Source organism: Scyliorhinus canicula, chromosome 16 (assembly GCF_902713615.1).
Source record: "Scyliorhinus canicula chromosome 16, sScyCan1.1, whole genome shotgun sequence".
NCBI lineage: Eukaryota > Metazoa > Chordata > Chondrichthyes > Carcharhiniformes > Scyliorhinidae > Scyliorhinus > Scyliorhinus canicula.
Window position 1 is genome coordinate 80,258,662 of NC_052161.1, and position 17,122 is coordinate 80,275,783.

Here is a 17,122-nt window from a genome sequence, read left to right on the forward strand (position 1 = left end):
TGGGTACTTTGTTTTTTAAATTAATTCAAGAGGGCTTTGCTGGCTAAGCCAGCATTCCCTGCCCATCCCAATTTGCCCTTGAGGTGGTGGTGAGCTGCTGTTTTGAACCGCGTAGGTAAACTCACAGTGCTGCCATGGAGAGAGTTCCAGGATTTTGAACCAGCAACAGTGAAAGAACAGCAATATACTTCCAACCAGGATGAGGAGTGGCTTGGAGGGGAAATTGGTGGTGTTCCCATTGTCTGTTGCCCTTATTCTTCTAGATGGTAACAGTCATGAGTTTGGAAGGTTCTGTGCAAGGAGCCTTGTTGAATTCCTGCAGCGCAACTCGTAGATGGTACACACTGCTGCTAATGTGCATTCGTGGTGGAGGAAGTGAATGCCTGTGTGTCATAGTATCATAGAATTTACAGTGCAGAAGGAGGCGATTCGGCCCATCGAGTCTACACCGGCTCTTGGAAAGAGCACACTACCCAAGGTCAACACCTTCACCCTAGCCCCATAACCCAGTAATCCCACCCAACACTAAGGGCAATTTTGGACACTAAGGGCAATTTATCATGGCCAATCCACCTAACCCGCACATCTTTGGACTCTGGGAGGAAACCGGAGCACCCGGAGGAAACCCACGCACACATGGGGAGCATGTGGAGACTCCGCACAGACAGTGACCCAAGCCGGAATTGAACCTGGGGCCCTAGAGCTGTGAAGCGATTGTGCTATCCACAATGATACCGTGCTGCCCGCCAGCAGTGTGGGGGTGCCAATCAAGCGCGGTGCTTTACCCTGGATTGTGTCGAGCTTCTTGAGTATTGTTGGGAGTTGCACTCATCAAGATAAGTGGAGTGTATTCCATCACTCGCCTGACTTGTGCCTTGTAGATGACGGACAGGCTTTGGGGGGGTCATGTGGTGAATTACTCGCCAGGGTTCCTAGCCTTTGACCTTGGCAGTTAGCCACAGTTTTTATATGGATGATCCAGTTCAGTTTCTGATCAATGATAACCCCTAGGAAGTTAATGATTCAGTGATGGTAATGCCATCGAATGTCATGGGATGATGGTTAGATTCTCTCTTGTTGGGGATGGTCATTGCCTGGCACTTGTGTGGCATGAATGTTACTTGTCATTTGTCAGCCCAAGCCTGGATTGTCCAGATCTTGCTGCTGGATATGGACTGCTTCATGGACTTTCTCTTGAATTCCCTTTTCTCTCTTTCATTCTGCCCTTCCCATTGCTCTTTTCTTACCTGAAATTGTAACTCTAACCTCCGCTCTTTGAGGCAGATCTTCGCTTGGCTAACTTGGTCTGTTTCAGGTTCTACATCTTCTGCCTGTTCCAGTTCTTGGTGAGGGACATTAGCACCTCAGGTCTTTTTGCACTTTTCCTCAGGCAAAGGTCCGCCTGATCAGCTACTGCCTTAACGGGCGGGATTCTCCCCTACCCGGCAGAGCGGGCGGTCCCGGCGCCGTGGAGTGGCGTGAACCACTCCAGCATCAGGCTGTCCCGAAGGTGTGAAATCCTCCGCACCTTCAGGAACTAGACCGGCGCCGGCGCAGAAGGGGCTTGGCGCCACGCCAATCGGTGCCGAAGGGCCTCCGCCAGCCGGCACGAGCTGGCGCATGCGTGGGAGCACCAGCGTGTGCTGCCGTCATCCCAGCGCATGCGCAGAGGTGAGTTCATCTCCGCGTCGGCCATCGCGAACTTTTACACTAGCCGACATGGAGGAATAGAGTGCCCTCACGGCACAGGCACACCCACGGGTCGGTGGGTCCTGATCGTGGGCCAGGCCACCGCGGGGGCACCTCCCGGGGCCAGTTCCCCCCCCCCCCCCCCCCCCCGAGGAGCACAGAGGTCCGCGCAGCCAGGTCCCACCGTTAAGTACCTACTCTAATTTACGCTGGCAGGACCAGCCGAAAACGGGCGGCCACCCAGCCCATCGCGGGCCGGAGAATCGTCGGAGGGGGTGGGGGGGGGGGGGGGGGGGGGGGGGGGGCGCTGCCAGCGGCTGCTGAACGGAGCACGCGATTCCCGCCCCCGCCAAATCCCTGCCGCTGGACCCCCCCAAGCTGTTTAATCATTACGGTTAAAGATTTGTGCTAATTTAAATCCTGTTCTCCAAATGGTTTCATATTAAATTCAGCCATTCTAATTTCTAACGTTAACAAATGTGCAACCTGAGGGGCAAGGCGGCACAGTGGTTAGCACTGCTACCTCACAGCGCTGATCCCGACCCTGGGTCACTGTCCGTGTGGAGTTTGCACATTCTCCCCGTGTTTGCATGGGTCTCATCCCCACAACCCAAAGATATGCAGGATAGGTAATTTGGCCACGCTAAATTGCCCTTTAATTGGGAAACAAAAAGAATTGGGTACTTAAAATTTTTTTTTTTTTAAAACAAATGTGCAACTTTTTAAAGGAAACAATTTCAACTGATTAACTTTTCACATTTTGCTTCCATTTTATTATTTAATGCCAGTTTTATAACCCACAAGTACCTTATGGGGTGGGAACAATTAACTTCCTGTGAACCTTGCTGAATACCAGCTCCTCCCATTAAGGGGACAGGGTGCCCCCAAACAATGTCTAGTTGTATGACGTATAAAGCCGGCCAGTTAGGCACCGGCAAGGCAGACCCAGTAGGGAATCTACCGTGTGACGTATATAATAGTTTTTAAAAAATAAACTAAGTTTCTTTGAACTACTCGGTGTGGGCTTCTTCATCGCCTTATAAAAGTCGTGTTCAACCCATTTTAGGCCATTGTATTCAGATCTTTGACGAGCCCACAATTCTGTTACAAATAGGCGGGAGAAAGAACTGAAACACCCCCAGTTCCCTTCCCTTTACTGTCCATAATCAGTGTGTTTGGAATGGAGGATGTCACAAAGTCAGTAAAATTGCCTGATGCTTTGGGTGGACATGCACAGGTGAAGGAGAAGCCCTTCCATAGCAGGCATGACCTCTGCCATGCTTCAGAGGTAGGAGAGTGTGTCGCTCGTTATATGGAGAAGGTGGTGACAGCCATGGACAGGTAGCCCTGGGAGATCACACAGTGGGTGCATAGTGTCAGGGTGACGCTGCAGACTATTGCAGGTGCCATGACCTCACTGCAGCACTGAGCCAGTGCGAGGCTGTTAGTGCCCCTGCAGGGAGGAGCAATCTTTGCATCGAGAGGCTGGGATAACGCATCCTGACATACTTTGGCTTTTTTCCAAGGCAACCAGAGTGCTGGCAGAGTGCATGATCACTGCCAGTGATCCAAACACCTCCAGTGAGTTTGCCTGCATTGGTGCAAGAGAGCCTTATATGCCTTGGTCCATCCAAGTCTGGGGCTGCCAGGGGACACCCTTCATGGTCAAAGGTCACGAGGCAGAGGGAGCAACAGCTTGTATCGGTTAATGTTGAGGATGTACCTCACTGCAGCATTTGGAAACGTTTCAAGTCACTTTTATATAGTAAGTTGGACTGGTGGTTATATAATTGTTAAAGGGGGACTTCCGGTTGCGGTTATGCCTGGGTAGGTCGCAAGGTCGGCAGCTCCCGCCGATAATGGACTTTTGGGCCCTTTTAAAGAGCCCCAGCAGCATTTGTTCGACGATTCCCAGTGTGGGAAAGTAGCAGTGAGTGGACCAGGAGCGGAGCGGTCAAAAAAGTGGCTTTAGAGCAGAGAGGAGAACAGGCGCAAAAAAACAAGATGGCGGCGGGCGGGGACCAAGGCAACGTGGGTCGAGTGGTCTCGGGAGCAGCAGGAGTTTTTAAAAAGCTGCTTTGCTGACTTGAAGGCGGAGATGTTGGCCCCTATGAAGGCGTCGATTGAAAGGTTGGTGGAGACTCAGAAGATGCAGGGGACGGCGATTAAGGAGCTGTAGCAGAAGGTCTCTGACAACGAGGATGAGATTCTATGCCTGGCAGTTAAAGTAGAAGCGCACGAGGCGCTTCACAAAAAATGGCAGGAGAAGCTGGAGGACCTGGAGAACATGTAGAGGAGGCAGAACCTGCGGATTCTGGGTCTCCCTGAAGGCGTGGAGGGGTCGGATGCTGAAGCGTATGTGACCACGATGCTGAGCACGCTGATGCGTGCGGGGGCCTTCCCGAGGCCCCTGGAGCTGGATGGAGCGCACAGAGTCCTGGCAAGGAGGCCGAGGGCTCCGTCGAGGGCGATGGTGGTGAGGTTTCACCGTTTCACCGACAGGGAGTGTGTCCTTTCAGTACCCCACATTGGTGGGGGGAGGGCTGGTGATCTGGATGGGAAATCCAAAAGGGGATTGGAGGCAGAGGCGGGAGCGGCTGGGGTCAGCATGAGTCAGCTGATTTCCGGGAGTGCAATGGGGGGTAGGGGTGTTAAGCAGTTGCTTGACCGGGGAAGGGCGGGGGGTTGGAGAAGATAAAGTTTGCCTTGTGAGGGTCTCTGCAGGGGTTCTCACGGCGGTGGCAACCGTTACTTGACTTTCTCGCGGAACGATAGGTGGAGGTCAGCAGCAACAGCACCCCGGGGGTGGGGGGTATTTGTTCGGGGCAGGTATCCCATTTTGCTTTGTTTCCGGTGTTAAATTCTTAGCTGGATAGAGGGTTAAGTGGTTTTTGTTGATATTTTGCTTTGTTATCTTTGCATTATTTTCTTTTTTTGTGGTGTTTTGTAAAAATTATTGAAAAATTTGGAATAAAAACATTTTAAAAATATATATATAATTGTTAAAGGAGGAGTGTTAGTGTCACAGTAAAAAGTTGTTGTACTTTACTCAGCAAATGCTGTTTCGTATGAGAGCCTCACGATATTGGCCATAATTCTCCGGTCATTGCGATTCATTTTTCCCGCTGGCAGCACATCCCTGCAAGCAGGTTTCGCGGTGGCGTGGGGTGGTTGCAATGGCAAGTGGCGGGAAGTTAGAATCCTGCCGCCAGCGAATGACACGCCGCCGGGAAACAAGTGGCTGGGGGATCGGAGAATTACGCTCATTGTCTCTTCAGGAAGATAGGATGCATAATATCATGATTGGCAGCTTGCTTGCAAATTGAGATATGAGCCTCTGTGTGATGACCCGTGTCAATGTCAATGATTTGGACATCAACAGCAGCCCACTGTTTTGGAGCACCTTCCATTTCACTCTCTACTTCCTCCTCAGGTAGGGCTTTTGCCTCCTCTTCCTCCTTCAGGCCGACCTGGTCATCCTTCTCTGTGTGGCAAAGATGTCCAGTGCACAGCAAAGAGCGCCAATCTGTGGGACCTTTGCCGGGCCATACAGGAGAGCACGAGTGAGGCAACTGAGGGATATCACCAGCAGACTGATGGGAGCACTTCCTGGGGCCAGATCCCCTCGTGCCCCCCAGTAACCCCGGAGTCCGCCCACGCCGCCAGGTCCCGCTGGTAAGGGGCCTACTCTGATTTACGCCAGCGGGACTGGCTACAGACGGGCGGGACTTCGGCCCATTGTGAGCCGGAGAATTCGGGTAGCCCCGGCGTCCATTGAGTTACGTCGGACCCCGCCATTCTCCGAGGCGGGCGGCGCGACTCACACCGGGCCAGTTTTTGGGGGGCGGGAGAATTGGGAGGACCGCGTGGGCGGGATTCCCGCCGATTCTCCCACCCGGCGGGAGTTCGGAGAATCCCGCCCGTTACTTCCCATGTTGCAAATGTCACCTGTAAATCTGTACCAGCTGCACAGAAATTAAGGGCTGAATTAACCTTAAATGTTATCCGCATATAATGCTCACCATATTCCTGTCAATGCAGGTCATCCTGCATTAGGGCACTTACCTCACTGGAAAGGAGCAGTCTCTTCAGACACTGCCTCTTTAACATGTGCAGGTACAACATCCTGGTTCTGTAATCTCTCAAATGTGTTGGGAGCCTGAGTCTGCCTCTGCCTTGCTACCTGGTGTTCTGTCAGTGTTTCCTCCTGTTGCTGCTGCTGAGCTGCCTGCACAGCGGTGACTCTCTTGAGCACTCAATGATCAAGAAATACAGGGTGAATGATTCTCACTGTGTCACAACCTCTCCCTTTCTTTGAAGACAGCTTCTAAGGTGTCCGTATTTCAGGACTCAGGGGCGGCATTCTCCCCTACCCGGCGTGACGGAGGGTGCCGGCGTAGGGGAGTAGCGCCAACCACTCAGGGGTCGGGCCTCTCCAAAGGTGGGGAGTTCTCCCCGCCTTTGGGGGCCAGCCCCGCGCCGGAGGGGTTTGCACCAGAAGACCGGCGCAAAAAACCGCCGCCCCCGGCACTGGCCGAAAGGCTTTCACCGGTCCGCGCATGCGCCGGCAGTGACGTCAGCGGCAGCTGGCCGCTGACGTCACTGCTGGTGCATGCGCGATGTGGGGTTCTCTTCCTCTTCCGCCATGGCGGAGGCCGTGGCGGACGCGGAGGAAAATAGTGCACCCAGGGCACTGGCCCGGAGTCTGAGTGGGGGGGCCCCGATCGCGGGCCAGGCCACCGTGGGGGCACCCCCCGGGGTTCGATCGCCCCCCCGCCCCCCCAGGGCCTGCTCGCGTCGCTGATCTCGGCGGCGGGAGAGGCCTCCCAGTGGCGGGGCTTCGGCCCAATCGGGCCGGAGAATCACCGCAGGGGCCTCTCCGATCGGAGCGGCGAGATTCCGCCGCCGCCACTTCCCGGGTGGCGGAGAATCTCTGCCACGGCGGGGCCGGGATTTTAGGCGGCCCCAGGCGATTCTCCGACCCTGCTGGGGGTCGGAGAATTTCGCCCCAGATATGTAACACCACTTTAATGGCTGGCCCCCTTCGTCCTTTGCTCCCTTTTTACTCTTTGGACCTAATACCTTTGGCTTAGGCATGTCCTGCCTCAGACTCCAACCTTAGAGTGTCATATTATTAAGTTTAAACACATAGGAAAACTCTCCAAAGATACTGCAGCTCCCCCGTCTCACTCTCCTGTAAGACAAAATACCTCTCACAGTGAGAAAGTTACGCGACATTGCCGTTGCCAACATTCAATGAGTGGGTTATTGAACAGTAAGAATTCTGACAACACCAGGTTAAAGTCCAACAGATCTGTTTCAAACACTAGCTTTCGGAGCACTGCTCCTTCCTCAGGTGAATGAAGAGGTATGCTCCTGAGGAAGGAGCAGTGCTCCGAAAGCTAGTGTTTGAAACAAACCTTTAACCTGGTGTTCTAAGACTTCTTACTGTGCTCACCCCAGTCCAACACCGGCATCTCCACATCATGGGTTATTGAAGGCATGGGAGGTTCATGGCAGATTTATTTCCTGAGGGAGGTTTCATTAAATTGCTGCAAATTACATTTAACACTCAGGTAAGTGGTCCAAAATACAAGGGGCTGGGTTCTCTGTTTCTGGGACTATCTCCCCACGCCGTTGTAAAAACTGTGGCCTTTCATGCCAGAAAAACTGGCGTAAAAAGGCCACATATTCATAGCCCTGCAGGGGGCTAGCAGGGACCCATCTTGAATCTAGCAGCTTTAGCTGCAGATACGGGACCCCGCACTTCCGGGTCAGAGGCCGCGCATGAGCACCTCCAGCGGCCGCACAGTGCTCCATGGCGGACTCAGACTGTGGAACTGGGCCTCCTAAATAGTGCCCCGATTGGCTGCGGGCCGACCTGGACCACCTGCCCAAAATTAGCCTGGTCCCATAAGAGGCCCCCCCCTGCTTTCCGATCGGCCCGCCCCCAACCATGGCGGCCGCTGACTGAGTCCGCAGCCGCCACGCGAGTATCCTGAACGGCAGGACCACATTAGATCCACGCCTTCGGGACTTCAGCCGGTTGGGGGCTGAGAATGGCGGAGCAGGCCTTGAGCTATGGCCGCAGGTAGCCGATATGCTTTTCGAGGCCCGGAGAATCGGGGAACCAGCGCTGGTCCCGATTCTATGCGCAGAAGTGAATTCTCCACCCCTGCGCTGAACGTGATTTCAAACGTGGGGGTGCGGAGAATCCAGCCCCAGCGGGCCCCACAAAATCCAGTCCCTGGTCAATTTCGTATTCAAGCAGCCATCACCCCATTAATAGTTTATTTTGTGATACTTTATCAAAATGCCTTTTGAAAGTTGCAACAAAAATCCTCATCAATGCCTTTGTTACCTTTGGACTCGACTATTATATATTTTTCTGGCTGGCCACCAATCTTTCAGTCCATATAAACTGTCCCATTATCACGACAACTTAAGTAGCCAGTGATTCCTATTATTTACCTTAAATGTCACAAGCTTACATCACCTCATTTTGAATATGACACTTTGCTTAATAACTTTTCCCTGCCTCACCGCACACTCTCACCTCATCCAGTTTGCTTTGTCTGCAGGGAAAGGAAAAAGTGAAGCCAAGAGGAAGCTTTTTATCTTTTATTTCTTGTTTCTCAATGAAATCTCCCAGGCATTCAGCAACGTGGTCAAAAAGCTGCAAGAGAGGAAACAATACAAAGTTAGAAACTCATTCTTATTACTGATTGATTATGGCAACACTTTTACTTCTAATCTTGTGTTCATCACAAAATTGCACACATAGTTGAAGTTAACACAGCAGTTCAATATATCTGTATTGAAAAATAATTTTAAAAGATAGTAAACGGGGGCGATTTTCCAGGCCGGAGAATCGTCGCAACCGCGCCACGACTACCCGAAGCCGGTGCGCGATTCTCCCGAGGTGCGGAGAATCGGCGCCATTTGCGCCAGCATGGTTGGCACGGCGCCGGCCGTGGCCGCTGGAATCAGCGGGTTCGCCGATTCTCCGGCCCAAATGGGCTGAGTCGCTGTGCGGATACGGCAGAGGCCCGCTGACGCCATTCATCCCTGGTCGCTGCCAGGGGGAACTCTACGCGAACGGTTGGGGGGCGGCCTGTGGGGGGGGGGGGGGGGGGGGGGGGTCTCCAACCCCGTGGGGGGCCTCTGATGGGCGGGCCAGCCTCTACACTCTCCCCTCCCCCCGGGCCTACTTTCCTGCGCGGCCGGCCCCTGAACACTGACGCCATGTTGAATCGGGGCCGGCGTGCTGAAGAAGTCCTCCCCCGCATGCACAGGTTGATGCGGCCCAACTGCGCATGCGCGGGTTGGCGCGGCGCCCATTTGGCGCCGGGAAGGGAGGCTGGAGTGGCGTGAACCGCTCCAGCACGTGCAGACCCCCTGTGGGGGCCATAATCGGTCGTCCCCGTGCCCATTTCATGCCGTCGTGAAACGTGACGGTGTTCACGACAGCGCGAACACTCGGGCTCCATTTGGGAGAATCACCCCCAACATGTCTTAAGTGGTTGATTGCACGCAAGACGTTATGAAAGTCAAAGACAAATGGATTAGAACTTTTTCCCAAATTATGCAATGTATGCTTTTTTAGCTTAACATTGCTCTCGTTTCTAGCATCTGTACATAAATTCAAGTAATTTTTCAAATAACGACATTTTTTGAAAGCAAATGAAACCGATAAACAGATCGTGAAAATAATCCCAAGATTGCTAAAAGACGCCATTTTGTCCATTGTCTCTGCACTGGCTCTCTGAATGGGCAATTCAGTATCATTCTCCTGCCTTCTCCCCATAATCCTGAACATCCTTCTCCTTAAGGTCAGAGTCTAATTCCCTTTTCAATGCCACAATTGAACCTTCTTCACCGATACTCAGGCAGCACATTCTCGACTCTAACCGCTTGCTGCATTGAAAAGTTTTTTTTCTCATGTATCACAATGGCTCGAATTTTGCATTGACAATAGCAGTGAGTTAATGGTGCTCTGACAAATCTGACATAATCTGTATTTGTCCAAGTTACCCTACTCCTCAACAGATAGCATGACAGCAGTAACTCTCTGGCAGGTTGATCAATGAAATCAATATATGTGGTAGTCACCACTGTTTGTATATATTACGTATATGAGAAGTAATACGGTAAGGCTCCTGTACTACAGGTATGGGGGCTAGATCCCTGCCTGCTGGCTCCGCCCAGTAGGCGGAGTATAAATGTGTGTGCTCACCGAGCTGCAGCCATTTCGGTAGCAGCTGCAGGATGCAACACATCTCTGCTTAATAAAGCCTCGATTACTCTCTACTCTCGTCTCGTCGTAATTGATAGTGCATCAATTTATTAAGCAGAGATTTTACAGCGATGGACCTCTTACTCAATCCAGATCGCTTGCAGCTGAACCCTCAAGCAGACAACGCCACGTTGGCCTTCGACCACTGGCTAGCTTGCTTTGAAGCCTACATCGGATCAGTGACAGAACAACCCTCGGAAGCACAGAGACTCCAGATCCTGTACACATGGTTGAGCTCTGATATTTTTCCCATTATCCGGGACATGCCCACCTATGCTGTTGCGATCGCGCTTCTGAAAGAGAACTACACCCGGCCGATCAACAAACTCTACTCCTGTCCACACAGCAACAACTCCTCAGTGAGTCTGTGGAAGATTTCTGGCGTGCCCTGCACGCCCTGGCGAGGAACTGCGATTACCAGGCAGTTTTGGCCGTTGAACATTCTGAACTCCTCATCAGGGACGCTTTCGTTACAGCATAGGGTCGGCGTACATCCGCTAGTGCCTCTTAAAAGGGGGTATGCTCGACCTCGCGGCAACCAAGAAACTCGCGACCTCACTAACGGTAGCCTCCCGTAATGTACAAGCGTACGCCCCCGACCGCATGGCACCCTTCCTCCTGGACATCGTTGACCCCACCAGTGACCGCCCCCAGCCAACTCCAAGCCTGCAGCGCGCGGCAGCCAGCCAACCCCGGGGGACCAAGTGCAGACAAAGCACCCCCGGCAGTGCTGCCCGGCACGGAGCGCAGTGGGCAAGGCCTGCGGGAAGAAGGGACATTTCACTGCGGTGTGCCAGGCCCGGTCGATCGCCGCTGTAACCAGGCCCATTGTTCCTGCACCCCCCATGTGCGGCCGTGGGCGCCGCCATTTTCGGCCCCGCAACCCACGTGTGGCTTGTCGGCGCCGCCATCTTCCTGGCATCAGAACCCGCTGCCATCTTCCCCCCATCAGACCTCGTGCGGCCCGTGGGCGCTGCCATCTTTAACGCCTCCCGCCACGTCCACCCCATGGGTGCCGCCATCTTTGGCGCCTCAGGACCCCCGCGCGTCGGGCACCTCATCGGGCCGCTCATCACGCGCAACCGCCGCCGACCAGCCCGGGGCCCACCAACACCAGCCGCAGCTCGCCTTCATCACGCTCGACCAGTCCCGGCCACACAACCTCGCAACCGCGACAACAACGGTGAAAGTCGATGGCCACAAGACATCTTGCCTTCTCGACTCCGGGAGCAAGGATGGCTTCATCCACCCCGATACGGTAAGGCGCTGCTCCCTCCTGGTACACCCCATTACCCAACGAATCTCCCTGGCCTCCGGATCCCACTCTGTGGAGATCCGGGGGTACTGCACCGCCACCCATACCATCCAGGGCGTAGAGTTCAGCAACTTCCGGCTCTACATCCTCCCCAACCTCTGCGCTGCCTTGCTACTCGGCCTGGACTTCCAGTGCAATTCCAAAGTCTAACTCTGAAATTCGGCGGGCCCCTACCACCCCTTACTGTGTGCGGCCTCACGACCCTTGAGGTTGACCCACCTTCCCTGTTTGCAAACCTCATCCCGGATTGCAAACCTGTCGCCACCAGGAGCAGACGGTACATTAGGTCAGAGGTCCAGAGGCTACTGCGGGAAGGCATCATCGTGGCCAACAACAGCCCCTGGAGAGCCCAAGTAGTAGTTGTAAAGACTGGGGAGAAACACAGGATGGTCGTTGACTACAGTCAGACCATCAATCGGTACACGCAACTCGACGTATACCCCCTCCCACGCATATATCTGATATGGTCAATCAGATTGCACAGTATCGGGTCTTCTCTACAGGGGACCTGAAATCTGCCTACCACCAGCTCCCCATCCGCAAGGCGGACCGCCCATACACTGCGTTCGAAGCAGATGGCTGCCTTTACCACTTCCTTAGGGTTCCCTTCGGCGTCACTAATGGGGTCTCGCTCTTCCAACGAGAGATGAAGCGAATTGTTGACCGTTACGGACTGCGGGCCACCTTCCCGTACCTGGATAACATCACTACCTGTGGCCACGACCAGCAGGACCATGACGCTAACCTTTCCAAATTTCTCCACACTGCTAAACTCCTGAACCTTACGTATAACAAGGTGAAGTGCGTGTTCGGCACCAACCGCTTAGCCATCCTCAGCTATGTGGTCCAGAACGGAGTTCTAGGGCCCGGCCCCGACCGCATGCGCCCCCTCATGGAACTCCCCCTCCCCCATTGCCCCAAGGCCCTCAAACGATGCTTGGGGTTCTTCTCATACTATGCCCAGGGGGTCCCTAACTATGCGGACAAGGCCCGCCCACTCATTCACTCCACCGTTTTCCCCCTGGCGGTAGTGTTCTTCAATGGGAGTGTTCTTTACAGTGCAAACAGGAGTGCTGGGGGTGGAGAATTCCAGCTGTTCTATGAGATGAGGTAGGGCCAGATGAGCTTGTAAGCAAAGGATGAGATGATGCTGAAAAGGAGAAGACCAGAGGCCTCCAAATGCTGACAGGGAATGGGCTCCAGGTGTTGGAAGGGTGGGAGAAGAATGCTCAGAATGTACTTTAGGGTCAGGGGCAAAGGGCTCTAGCTGTTGAAAAGGAGAAAGCCTGAGGGATCCAGATGTTGAAGTGAAGGGGGGGGGGGCTCCAGATGTTAAATGGGTTGGGGGACAGAATGCTCCAGATGTTGAAAGGGAGAGTGGGAGGGTTCGAGCAGATGTGCAGAGTGAGGGGGGGGCTCCAACTGATCTATCGTTCTGTTGCCATGGCGAATGGCTTCAGTACTATTGAAATTCAGCAGGCCTGGTTCACTCCCAGGTGTGTGCTAACTTAGCTGCACACTGTGCCAGTCAAAGGAGCACAATTGGTCTCTGTACGCTGCGGTTAGGGAGTAAAAATTTGTAAGATAATTGCCACATGCAGGTGTATGTTGTGATGTCCTTTATGGTCAACTGACCTGCATATACTTACTGTCTGACTCACAAAGAATAACAAATTCTGGGGCTGTCAGCATCCATGATATAATCAATGGGGGTTAGAGAACCAATCTTGTTATGTAAACAGAGAATCACTGATTAACAGGTATTTCCTTTCTCCCTGTTTATAACACAGACATTTCCACATTTCTAAAACAGTGAGCGGAATTCTCATTTTATGTAATTGCGTTAGTGTGCAGCTCCGCTTGACGGAATATCGTGATCTCGCACCCTATTCTGCGTTTGGACCTCATTAACTATGCACAAACGAGCATCTCTCCAGATCAACTGCAGGTCAGGAGACATCAGCTCGTGGGTTGGAACGTCCGGTCATCATATGTTGAGCTTCCTTATAACACTCTCTGCAGCCCATCTGTCTTCACAGGACCTTTCAGGATGTCCGTAACCCAGCGGCAAAATATTAGCGGCCTCAAGAAGATGTCTGTACCTTGACCACCATTCCCTCAAGGCCTTGATTCCAGGAGTCTAGGTACAGAAGCATGTCCTCTACTCAAGGAATATCTCCAGGAAGCACATAAATCTCATCTCTCCAGCTAGGAAGGCTGTTGCCCAGGACAGTAAGAAGTCTTACAACACCAGGTTAAAGTCCAACAGGTTTGTTTCAAACACGAGCTTTCGGAGCGCAGCTCCTTCCTCACCTGAGGAAGGAGCAGTGCTCCGAAAGCTCGTGTTTGAAACAAACCTGTTGGACTTTAACCTGGTGTTGTAAGACTTCTTACTGTGCTCACCCCAGTCCAACGCCGGCATCTCCACATAGTTGCCCAGGAGGTCAGCATTGCTGGCAACTGCGCCAGAAGAGCATGCAATACAGGAAGCAGATGAATGATCTTATCCGCTCCGCCAGAGTAAGTGCTCTCTCAGCTGTCTCCAATATCAAACTCTCATTAGGGCATCATGTTCTCAAATGGTGGCTCTCTTCATGGATCTCGCCTATGCATTAGCGGGAAGCACGTATTTCCACACCGACACTTTCACATCACCACCACCGGTATAGGCCGAGCGGCCGTCGTAAAAACGCCGAGTCCCGCCGGCGCCACCCACACCTGCTCTCAGCCAGCGGGAACTCGGCGTGGAAGGGTCGAGGGATGGCCTGTGGCGAGGGAGGGGGGATCCGACCCCGGGGGGGGGGGTCTCCGATGTGGCCTGGCCCACGATCAGGGCCCACCAATCGGCGGGCTGGCCTTTCTGGCTGGCGGTATCCTTTGTTCTGCGCCGACCCCTGTAGTCCTGCGCTATGTCGCGTTGGGGCCGGTGCCACTGCACATGAGCGGATCCCGCGATGCCCCTTTGATGCCGGGATCAGCAGCTGGAGCGGCGTAAACCGCTCCAGTGCCGTGCTGAATTGCTGATCCTAAGGCTGTGTTGACGTCGTCGGGAAACGCCACAGCATTTCCGACGGAGTCAACAATTAGCCTGAGGATTACAGAATCCTGCCCTCCATCTTCTGGTCATAATGGGCTCACTCTTTGCACAGCCAGATTGTGTAGGGCACAGCAAACTGTAATAACGCGCAAAACCCTATCCGGTACTTATTGCAGAAAGCCACCTGAGCCATCTTCAGATGTCCTATGATCTGCTCTATGAGGGAGCATGTGGAGCTGTGAGCAGCATCGTACCTTTCCTTGGTACAAGTGTGAAGGCAACGCATCAGAGTCATCAGCCACTATTTTAAGTGGGTAGCCCTCATCACCTGGGGGCCTCCTTCTGCATTGTAAATTCTATGAATCACCCAGCAACCATTCCTGCAGATGTTCTGGATCCAGTCATTGTTGTGGTGGTCATTCCCACATGCCTTGCCCCCTCACTCTCCCATCCCCGCCGGCCCTTCCACAAGCCTCCTTATTCATTGCCCTCTTGTCTTCGTCAGCTGCCCTCCACCCTGGTCACCTGGCACCTCACCCTCAGTCGAACATCGATCCACTGGAGTGGAGTGTCCATCAGTCCCACTGCAGAGTGTTGTCCATAAACACCAATTTGGCATGGAGCTGGAGGGCACAAATCTGCCTATCTCAACAACTACAGGAGCGGAACTGCACCATGTCAGGTAGGCTATGTATTTTGCATTCAATTTGAAGTCTCAAGCAAATTGAGGGCCAGCTTGTGTACGACACTCTTTTCAAATGGGTTTGAGGCCGATGTGATTTCCCGCTGGCAAGATTGAAGGATCTGCTGGGATTTCAGCGAGCAGCTGTTTTGATGAGCAGTGGGAGAACCAACCCGCCATTGGGAGACTTTCAAACTGGGTTTTACGCTGGCGGGTTTCTGATTTTTCGGCTCCTGCTGTATTATCCACACCCATACAGTAAACTGAAGCAGTCCATATCCAAATGCAGCAAGACCTGGGCAATATCCAGGCTTGAACTGAAAAATGGCAAGTAACATTCACGCCACACAAGTGCCAGGCAATGGCTATCTGTAACAAGAGAGAATGTAACCATCACCCCATGACATTCAACGGCATTACCATCACTGAATTCCCCACTATCAACATCCTGGAGGTGACCATTGACCAGAAACTGAACTGGATCAGCCATATAAATACTGTGGCTACCAGAGCAGGGCAGAAGTTATGAATCATGTGATGAGTAACTCACTTCCTGACTCCCCAAAGCCTGTCCAGCACCAACAATGCACAAGTCAAGAGTCATGATGTGGAGATGCCGGCGTTGGACTGGGGTGAGCACAGTAAGAAGTCTTACAACACCAGGTTAAAGTCCAACAGGTTTGTTTCAAACACGAGCTTTCGGAGCACGGCTGATTCACCTGAAGAAGGAGCCGTGCTCCGAAAGCTCGTGTTTGAAACAAACCTGTTGGACTTTAACCTGGTGTTGTAAGACTTCTTACCAAGTCAAGAGTGTGATGGAATATTCTCCACTTGCCAACAAAGCGCAAGTCAAGAGTGTAATGGAATATTCTCCACTTGCCTGGATGAGTGCAGCTCCAAAAACACAAGGTGCTCGTGCCATCCAGGATAAAGCAGCCACTTGATTGACACCCTATCCACAAACATTCAAACTCTCCACCACCGACATACAGTGGAAGCCAAGTGTACCATCTAAAATAACTCACCAAGGCTCCTTGGACAGCACCTCCCAAACCCACGACCACTACCACCTCGGACAAGGACAGCAGATCCATGAGAACACCACCACCTGGAGATTCCCCTCCAAGACACTCACCATCCTGACTTGGAAAAAAATCGCTGATCCTTCACTGTCGCTAGGTCAAAATCCTGAAGATCCCTCCCTAACAACACTGTAGGTGTACCTACATTTCAGGGACTGCAGTGGTTCAAGAAGGCGGCTCACTATCACATTCCCAGGGCAATTAGGGATTGGCAAGAAATGCTGGCAAAGTCAGCAAACCCCATAACGCTTGAATGAATTTAAAACATGCCTTACATTGCACCTTTATATAGACCTACTTCTAATAATGGGACTTGGTTGTAATCAATCAGGCTGCGATTTTCCACGAGTCTGTCAGTCTAGCGGCAGACTGGAAGATCTCCCTGCCTGCCTGAGGCATGCTCCATGATCTAAAGCTGAGTGCTGCTGGTGACACCCTATGTCACCACTCACTGAACTGACAGGGGCATCCAATCAAAAGACCTCACCAGAAAGGTATTGGTAAATTTGATATCATTGGCACAAAGGTTTGGTTTACAGGGTTCTCGCTGTCAGCTTTCTTGCTGTCAAATGTTACTGCCGCTGTCGATGTTTACAGGACAGGAGATATTCAGTTCATTGTGACAGTGCTGCCTCTTTATTAGAACCATCATAATTAATCCCAATCTCTCAGGGAGATAGATATAGGACAGATGTCAGAGGTAGGTTCTTTATTCAGAGAGTAGTAAGGGCGTGGAATGCCCTGCCTGCAACAATAGTGGACTCGCCAACATTAAGGGCATTTAAATGGTCATTGGATAAACATATGGATGATAAGGGAATAGTGTAGATGGGCTTTAGATTGGTTTCACAGGTCGACGCAACATCGAGGGCCGAAGGGCCTGTACTGCGCTGTAATGTTCTATGTCCTATCCTTCTTTGCTTCAAACATTTATCCACTTTTCCTTTAAATAGATGCAATGCTTTTTGCCTTAACTACTCCCTGTGTCAAAACATTCAAAGCTTGAATAACCCTCCACATA

General features: G+C 52.5%; 1 protein-coding gene across 1 annotated transcript in view; it reads right to left on the minus strand.

Annotated features, from left to right (window-relative positions):
* The window catches only part of hk1 (hexokinase 1), a 143,306-nt gene that overhangs the window by 102,159 nt on the left and 24,025 nt on the right, over window positions 1–17,122 (minus strand). Inside the window, exon 4 of the mRNA XM_038821407.1 lies at window positions 8,246–8,365. Coding sequence (XP_038677335.1) covers window positions 8,246–8,365 — 120 coding nt within the window. The remainder of the gene's footprint in view (window positions 1–8,245; window positions 8,366–17,122) is intronic.